Source organism: Neophocaena asiaeorientalis, unplaced genomic scaffold, assembly GCF_003031525.2.
Source record: "Neophocaena asiaeorientalis asiaeorientalis breed wild unplaced genomic scaffold, Neophocaena_asiaeorientalis_V1.1 scaffold504, whole genome shotgun sequence".
Classification (NCBI taxonomy): Eukaryota; Metazoa; Chordata; class Mammalia; order Artiodactyla; family Phocoenidae; genus Neophocaena; species Neophocaena asiaeorientalis.
In genome coordinates, this window is record NW_020174438.1 from 4,308,291 (window position 1) to 4,317,228 (window position 8,938).

Consider the following 8,938-nt stretch of genomic DNA (forward strand, 5'->3'; position numbering starts at 1 on the left):
AGGTAAGCATTTTCACAGGCAAAAATCGGGTTCTTCTAACTCTGTAATAATTCACAAGGGCTTCCTGTAGTCTGCATTTGCCCACAGAGATAGACAGGAAGGTCCTTGAGCAGCTTGGTGAGTACCAGAAGCACACATCCTTAAAAAGTTGCCAAAAGAGGAAATTCATTCATTTATTTAATATACATTTATTGAGCACCTACTATGTACCAGGCACTAGTAACACAGATGAAGAATACATTGGTAAAGCTTAAATTCAGACTAGTCTTTAAAAATGCTTTCTACCTGGCCCCAGGGACCACTTATATCTTCTGAAGAAGTCTGCATATTAGGTAAAGGTGAGATTTCACCTGGCGGGATCTACATTTGTGAGGTCTGATGGAATAGTGGGGAAAGGACTGGATTAGGATTAGGGAAACCTAGTTCTAGTCCTATTACTTATTAGAGCTGTGTGACCTTAAGCAAACTTTACTTCTGTGGCCCTAACTCTTCATAAGTAAAATGATAACTGGGCTACAATCATAGAATATTAAAGCCAAAAGGAACAGAGGTCATCTAGTCCTGTGCTTTTCAAAGTCCTTAGTTCAAATGTAAATACACAGAAGTCCCAATGTAAAACTGATGAAAGCAGAGTCAACCTTGAAGAAGTAAAAGCAGCACCCCAGAACCTCACTCCCCCCTGCCCACCCCTGCCTTGAAGTGGTCCAGGAGGCGAACTCACAGACCACCACCTGAAAATCACTCATCTAGTGCAAACTCTCACCTTTCAGATGAGGAAACCAAGACCCAAAATAGGAGTGATGGTTGTGATGTGAATATTTGGTTTCCTAAATAGAAAGGGAGGAAGGCTAAATAAAAGTTTTAAAAACTCATTAAAAAAAAAAAAAAGCACAACAAAGGACGTTTTCTAATTCTCTCCAAGTAGCTCCTATATGAAAGGGAGCTTTGAAAGACTTTAAGGCAGCCAGCCCATCAGAGGCTGAAATGAACAAATACCAACTAGTCTGCAGGGCCTACAGAGAGGACTGTGGCAGAAAACCACACAGCCCTCATATGTCAGTGGGCACTGAACCATGTAAGATCCTGGCCCCAACAATGCAAGCATTAGCACTTTCAAGAGAAACATCTGGAAAATTAGGAATGAATACAGACAAGTGTCCAGCTCCCAGATCCCCAAGGAGGATTCACCATCTATTACTCAAAAATATTAACAGAAGTGGGCATGTTAGACCTTAAAGTGAACAGTGCAACCAAAAATCACTAGTTTGAAAGTTCTTCACAGGCATCCTCTCCGTGAACACTGTTAATCACAGCAGATTTGAAATTAAACCAGAAAGTTAAAATGCATGTCCAGTACTCGACTACTTGGTCAGGGCTGTGATCTCTTCTGATTTCATGGCGTCAGACAGGAAGCTGAGCTCATTGCATAAGGTCTCATATCGGAACGCCATCCGGATCTGAGCAACATTTGTCTTTCGAATATCATTTCCTTCAGGTCCCTCTTTATAATAATTTTGTCCCAGAAATTTTTGCTTTTCCTGTGGACCAAGAGAAATACAAATGAAACAATATACCTTAGAATCACTTTCTATATCCACATGGCAGCTCTGACATTAACCACACCAAATCAGGCTAGTCCTCCAAAGCAGGTCCTCCATCAAGACATCTTTCCCCACAGAGCTCTTACAAAATTCCTCCTGGCCTCCCTTCTCCTCGAGGTTGTCACCCTGACAACCACATTCATTCCCTTCATTTCCAACTGTGCTTTCATTGATCAGAAAGGCAAAGAACTACAAGAGCTGCTGGCAATGAAGAAGGCAAGATGAAGGCGTGAAGACTCTAGCAAGGCTCTCCCGGGAGCTGACAAGAGCACAGGTGTGTCTGGGGACAGCCAGTCCAAGGAATCATGTCCCCACAAAATGAATCTTGAGCCTTAACTCTTGTCTGCATCAGCATCCAACAAGAGCAGCAAGATTCAGCCCTCTCCCTGTGCCAGTGACACCACCCAGCGGAGGTACCCAGGGACCTAAGACACCATCTGGAGCAATGGTTCTCAACCCTGGCTCCATGTCAGAATCACCTAGGGAGCTATAAAAAATTTTTTTGTAATTACTGATGTCTGGGTCCCATCCCTAGAGTTTTCTATTCAATCTAGGTACTATTCATCTATTCAAGAAGTATTGAGTGCCCACTATGTGCCAGGGTCTATTCTAGGCCCCAGGGATATAATGCTGAACTTACATTCTAGAAGGCAAGACAGAAAAACACATGACTACATATGGCAATGTCATATAGTAATAAACGTTATGATGGAGAATGAGGGCAAGTGTGTGGCTATTATAGAATGGGTAATCAGGGAAGGCCTCTCTGAGGAGGTGACATTTGAGCAGAGGTCTGAAAACAGTGACAGAGCATCCATGAAAATTCAGGAGTCTCCACAGCGTTCTCCCCTAGAATATGAGTTTTCAGTGTGACAGAGACCCTGCTTGTTCTGTTCATCCCCAGTCCCAGGGCCAAGAAAGTGCCTGGCACACAGCAGGCATCCGACGTACACATGTGTTGAAAGGACAGGAGGGATGGGGTGGTGCCATCACACGGCATACCTGATGCGAGAGGCCGCTCTGCAGCACACTGTTCCTGGCGATCTCACACAGGTCACACGTGCTTAGCTTCCACACTTGAGCCGCAATTGCGTATTCTTCCATAAGTGCTTCCTAGATTCCCCCAAAGTAAATGTGTTAGATGGGAGACTATCCATTTCAATGCTTCACATATTTCCCATGCTAGAAACATCAGACTGACATTGCAGATTTCATTTTTCTTTAAGGACTGGCACCTGAATAATAAAACAATATCCCCCCACCTTTAAATTACAAACTCCGGAGATCTTTGTGTGAAAGTTCAGGTTGCCAAAGACAGATATATCAAAGAACACCTACAGATTTATCTGTTGACCAACACATGTTCCAAGCCCTGCGCCCATGACTGGGGATGCCAGCCCGCTCTCCTGTGCCTGTCTCCCTGTCGTGCACACTTTTAGTACCCACCCTATAGTCTTGCTTTGTATTTAACACATTTTCTTAAGATCATCCAAAAGAAAAGTTAATCTGAGTAAAGAACAGAGATGGAACATTAAATAGGAATGAGAAGCAATCAAGGATCAGTAGTGAGATAGGGTTAGCCCAGAAGCATTTGGGTTTGAGCTGTGCTTATGCTTTGTCCTCTGGGATGTGAAACGTCTGACATTTATCACAAGCCCTTCCGTCACCTCTTTGCCACATCATTGCCTCTGTATTGTAGAGCAGTGGTTCTGAAAACATGGTCCCAGCATTCCTGAGGGTCCCCAAGGCCTCTGGAAGGTCCTCCCTTTTCCAACTATGCATTTTGTGAAGCAAGGTTTTCTTCATACACTTTGATAAAAGTAATTTATCACAGCAGATTGACTGAAGCAGAGATGAGAGTCCAGCTGTCCTCTATCAAACTAGACATTAAAGAGATTTTCAAAACGCCATTCTTGCCATTCTCAGTATTTTGTTATTGTAGTTTGCAGAAATATGGTTATTCTCATAAAAATTGCTAAGTTAACATTTAATGATTTATTAGTGTTACTTTACATGAGTTAATATTTTTCAATTTCACACAGTTAAGTATCACTAGATACAAGGCATGTCAACCACAGCTCTCTGAGGGCCTCAGTTCTTCATAATATAAAGGGGTCCTGAGACCAGAAGATTGGAGCTTGGAGCCTGTCCTAGAAGACCCAGGCACCTCTATTTTTACTAATCCGTGGCTGGTCTTATCAGTACCACCCAAACGTGCTCGTATACTAAGTGATGCATGGCATCGCCTTTCCCTTCCTCTTCAGTTTCCCAGAGATCCACAGTGTGCTAGTAATAATAGTGGTAACAAAAGTGGTAGCTAACATCTTTAATACATGCTGTACGCAGACACTACATTAGACACTGATTCATTATCTTAATGAATCCTTAGAATAAGGTAGAGGTGGACATAGGAACAATTTTATCCCTATTTTACACATGAAGAAGGATAAAACACAGAGAGGTCAAGTAAGTAGCTGTACCAACATCACAGGGCTAGTGAATATCAAAGACGGAAAATGAAAGGCAAAGAAAAATCCTCAAAGATTCAAGAACCCCGAGGGCTCCTGGAAGGAGCACTTCGCTCACCAGAAAGTTACCTCTTGTCTTCAGTGGGCCACCAATGCCACCCCGAAGGCAGAGCTGAGCCATGTGCTCAGGTGCCGGCAGTGGGAGGACCTACAGTCCTTATCTTCCCCTAAAGTCCTCACCTTCGTGTAGTGGAACTGCATGGGGTCATCGGTGGAGAGAGAAACATGCAGTCCCTTATGCAGGAATTCCCTCAGAGGGTTTTTGGAATATTCGAGGAACAGACTGTTGTTGCTAAGAGGAGACATAGCAATGGGGATCTGAGCAAGGTAGTAGAGATACTGCAACACCGGACTCTGCAAAAGAACCACCAAACTCAGGAAACAAGAGCCAGCGAGAGGAGGGAGGGATGGGAGAAGCATTCACCAGGGGAAACCAGGGGTCCGGGCAGTGTCTGCGGGAGCCCCCAGTCACCCCGAGCTCCACAACGCCAGGACCCCCAGGCCCACCCTCCACATTTACCTCACTACTGCATCAGGGCCCATCCCTCCCTGGGACTGCTCTCCTGCCCACCAAGTGCTCCCTCTTGGCTCCAGACTGGAGGCACAGCTCAGGGCAGGAAGGGAAGGGCACCTACAAGGCCCCGGGCTGACCCCTACCTACATCCTCAGCTGCCCTCCCCCAGGAGCTGACCCCAATAGGTCAGTCCTGGAGATGCCCACTTTTGTTGCTTTGCGCTCTGACCACAAACATTCAGGTTGAGACTGTAAACACTGCAGCTCCTCGGAGGTAGGAAGGGGCGGACCTGACTGGGCTAGAGTGGTTCTCTGATGTAGCACCCACCCCACACAGAAATGTTCTTCATAATTCGGTTCAACCTCCCCAGGACCAGGGAAGGAGAGTTTGAACAAATATCCTTCCTATGGAAGTGAGTCAAAATACGGAGAAGACAATGCATAGAGTTCACGGTAGCATGATTTACACAATCAAAAAGTTGGGTGGATTCTGTGCAACAGCTGGAGCCTGGCTGAATCAGTCACAGCCCAACCAAGTGGCAGCCATCCTTTCAGCAGCCTTTAGAATGAGCAGCGCAGAAAAACGCTTGTGATGATAAGGGATGAAGAAGGAACCAAAAATCTGTGTTCTTTATGCTAATAAGCATATTAGAAATATGTTCTGGAAAAAGATGGGAATTGGAAATACTAAAAAGCTAATAATGCTGTTTCTATTAAAGTAATGGCAATAAGGACTTTTTTCCATTTCTCCATTTTTTTGAAAATCTAAATTGTGATGTATTTGGCTATGTTTTTTCATAATTAAATATGAAGCCAAGAGACTACAGACGGCACAGCCCAGAACAAGGCTCGGCCTTCCTGCATCACTGGCCAGAGCCTCCCAGGGCGCAGGCAGGAGCCCAGGTGGTCCCACTCCTCCCCAGGGCAGCCCCGGGCGGGACTGTCACTGCAGGGCAGCCATCTGTCAGGGGCCCGGTTACCTTCTTGAGGAGCAGCCCGTGGGAAATGTTGTCGGCAGTCAGGAAAGCAGATACCAAGTGAGTGATGGAGCCAGACTCCCCGCAGTGAGGCCGGAACAGGAACGTGCTCAGGCCCCGTTCCCTGCAGACGTGAGGCTTGTGGTGAGAAAGAACCCCTGGTCCACCTGCCCCGGGCCCCACAGGCCTGCACTGCTAGCTCAGGGCCCACTCCAGGGGAGACAGTCCCCCATGGCAGGGTCCGCACCGCTGAGGCAGGGCACCCTGGAAACAACCTCTCCCCAGGTGCTGAGGCCCAGGCCCAGAGCTCCTCAGAACCAAGAGACCTCATCTCTAGGAAGAGAGAGCCTAGTCCTCCATCCTCTCCTCCCCTTCCCCAGGGCCTGGTAGCCCAGATTCATAGACCTTCAGAGCAGGAAAGCCCACGAGAAACTGTGGAGTCCAGCCTCCTTGTTATAAAAAGGGGGTAAACCCAGATGTCAGAAGCCACCGAGCAGGGCAACAGCAGAGCTAGAACTAGAGCCCCTACCTTGGAGAGCTCAGCCCAGGGCTCCAACCCTGGCCGTCTCCTTTCAATCATGGTCCCCCTCAAAACTTCCACACCCACAAACTAGCACTGGCTGAGGCTGAGCTCTGAGGCCCCGTGGCCCAGCAGGGGTGGGAGGACGCTAGATGTGTGGAGAGGGACTGGCTCAGCATCCTGCCTCGTGGGCCTCGCCTCCATGTGTGCGCTGTGGGGAGCCTGGGCGTGAGACCACTGGGTGGAAGCTCCATGAGCACGTGGATGCAATCTGTTTTGTTCCCTATTATGTGTCCCGTGCCCAGGACGGTGCCCTAACATGGCAGGTGCTGTGATTCACTGAATGGATAGACGCACGTGTGAACACCACTGGCGTGGAGGTTAGTGAACGTGTATCAGCAGGTCCTGTGTCTCTATCATATCAGGGACAGACGTGCACCCATGTAGGTGTTGGTGAGTGTGTGTATGGACGTGTGTCCAGGCATGGGGTCTGGCTGCCTTGTATGTGTGATCGTATCTGTGGCAGCAGGCACGCCTGCACGTGTGTGTAGCCCTGTGGGTACGTGCCCTGTGGGGTGAGCTCAGAAGCATCCCCTGGTTTGAGGTGTGCACAGGGGCCAGCTCACCCACCTGCGGAGGTTGTTGAGCACCATGATGTTGGCATACATGTAGTACAGGTAATAGCTGTAGGGCGGGTTCTGCTCGCTGGTCCAGACGTCCGGGCTGGGGCTCTTGTCTGAGAACATGTGATCGCTGTGCTTGGACTCATCATCCACGCTGTCAAACCCCGTCACCTGGGCAGGAGGAGGGGTCCTGCGTCAAGCCAGGGCAGACGAGCTGCCAAAGGCCTTAGTATATGTGCAGCTGAAGTGAGCCTGCTAAAGGCGTTGGAGTCCAGGCCTCTCAGGTATGAAACCTCAGCTGGGGACCCCGTGGCCTGCCTGAGCCCCATTTGGCCTGCCTGAGCCCCATTCTTTCCAGGGATAGGGAGTGGGCGCAGCGCCCCAGTCTGTCCCTCCGGGGCTTCCAGAGGTAGCCGGGAAGTCAGTCTGGAGAGCGCCAAGCCCCTGTGTGGTGGCAATAGTGAAGGGAAGCTCAGGCCAGGCCAGGTGAACGGTGAGGCAGCTATACTCACCTCCCATCCTTAGGCTGTGCTAACAGCAGCGGTGACAACAGCTGTGAGGGGGAAGGGGACAGGCATTTCCCCTGCACCTACTGTATGTCAGGCCCTGCTTGAAGCACTTACCACACATCAGCTAACTTAATACTCAAGTGACCCTGTGAGGGAGGGCTTGGCTGACAGCAAAGCAGGGCCAGTTAAGGAGCTTTCCGACATGAGACAACCAGCTCTGAGCCTAAACGGGCTCAGGGTCTGCACTGTTTGGGGCTGTAGGTGGAGGATGCCCTAGGGTGGCCATGATGTCCCAGGTGTGGCCAGCTGGGATGCCTCTCAAACAGGCCAAGGTGTGCGCCATCCAAGAGGGCCCCTTGGCAGGCTGAGCCATGGCTCTTGGGGTCAGAGCAGCTCAGGAGATGCCCACCCTCCCCCCGCACTTACACCTCAGCTGGGGCCCACACTACACCTCCAGGGCCCCACCCGAGTCACAGGCTTCCTGTCACCTGCTCCCAGAGGTCAGGCCCTGATGGAGGATGTACCTGCAAGGACCCAGCTCTCAGCCAGCATGCAGGGCAGTTTTGCTCCTGTCCCTCAGCCACAGCTGTGCTTTGGGAAGGGGCCCCTGAAGGACCGGCTGAGTCTGCCTGTTTCGAAATGGCAGTAGGGGCCCAGAGGAGCAAGCGACCACGAGGGACTTGGCAGAATCTTCCCTGTCACAGTCATTATGTGTCAAAGGAAATGACAGGGTCCCACTGCAGCTCTCAGCACGGCCTGGACAGGTCTGGGTGCCAGGGCGGACCTCGAGTTCCGCTCTGCTCTGCGCTCACTAGCTCCACGCTGCACCTGAACTCTGGGGGCCCAGCATGGGGGCAGTGTCAGCCCCTCTCCTGGGCTCTGCTAATGCAGGGCCCCAAACTGGGCCTCCCGTAGCCTCAAGCACAAAACATGTCCAAACCCCAACTCCTCCTCCCCAAGCCTGCTGTCCCCCCATAGTTGGCAGTGTCCTCTGAAAGGCACACCATCTGCTCCCCAACAAAGCCAGGCACCAGGAGGCCCCCCGTGACTCTTTCCCCTTGCTCACCTTCAGGGTGTGCCCAGGCCCCATCCATTCTCCACCCGTGCCCATGCCCGCCCAGGGGCCCTGCCCACCGTCTGTATACGTCTCACTTTCCTTAATGTGGAGATGACAACACCTGGGCCAGGGACCTGGGTACGAATTCCACTTCTGCCCCTTTTTAGCTCTGTGATCTCTCAGTTTTCACTTCCTCATGTGTAAATCGGAGCTAGTAGCTTCACAGGACGGTCGTGAGGATTAAGTGAGATAATCCACAGTGTCTAACACACAGCAGCACATAATCATGCTGCTTACTAGTAACACCTACAAGATGATGTCACGGGGGGCGACCGTGAGGCTGAAGCAAGCTCACGTCGCGGCGCGGATCACCGGAGCAGGGCGCGAGTGATCAGTGTGAGCTGCGGCTGCTGTTCAAGGCCCCCGCACGCCTCCATTGCTGGAGCAGGCCCCTGACTCTCGCCTCGCCCCCCACCTCCAGCTCCTTCTGTTCCAGGCCTTTCTTCACACAACAGCCTGCATGGTGTTTGTCTAAGACATAAATTCAGTGCCGTCCCTCAGCCCCTTCAAACTTTCCTGGCCCCTCCCCAACTCCCCCAGCCCCTACTAC

General features: G+C 50.4%; 1 protein-coding gene across 4 annotated transcripts in view; it reads right to left on the bottom strand.

Annotated features, from left to right (window-relative positions):
• Positions 1 to 364: 364 nt before the first annotated feature.
• The window catches only part of AMPD3 (adenosine monophosphate deaminase 3), a 40,288-nt gene continuing 31,714 nt past the window's right edge, over positions 365 to 8,938 (bottom strand). For all 4 annotated transcript variants that reach the window (XM_024756954.1, XM_024756955.1, XM_024756953.1 and 1 more), the window contains exons 11-15: positions 6,770 to 6,933; positions 5,623 to 5,743; positions 4,310 to 4,483; positions 2,604 to 2,714; positions 365 to 1,538 (exon numbers count right to left, since the gene is read on the bottom strand). In XM_024756954.1, the coding sequence (XP_024612722.1) occupies positions 1,362 to 1,538; positions 2,604 to 2,714; positions 4,310 to 4,483; positions 5,623 to 5,743; positions 6,770 to 6,933 (747 nt within the window). In that variant the 3' untranslated portion in view covers positions 365 to 1,361. The remainder of the gene's footprint in view (positions 1,539 to 2,603; positions 2,715 to 4,309; positions 4,484 to 5,622; positions 5,744 to 6,769; positions 6,934 to 8,938) is intronic.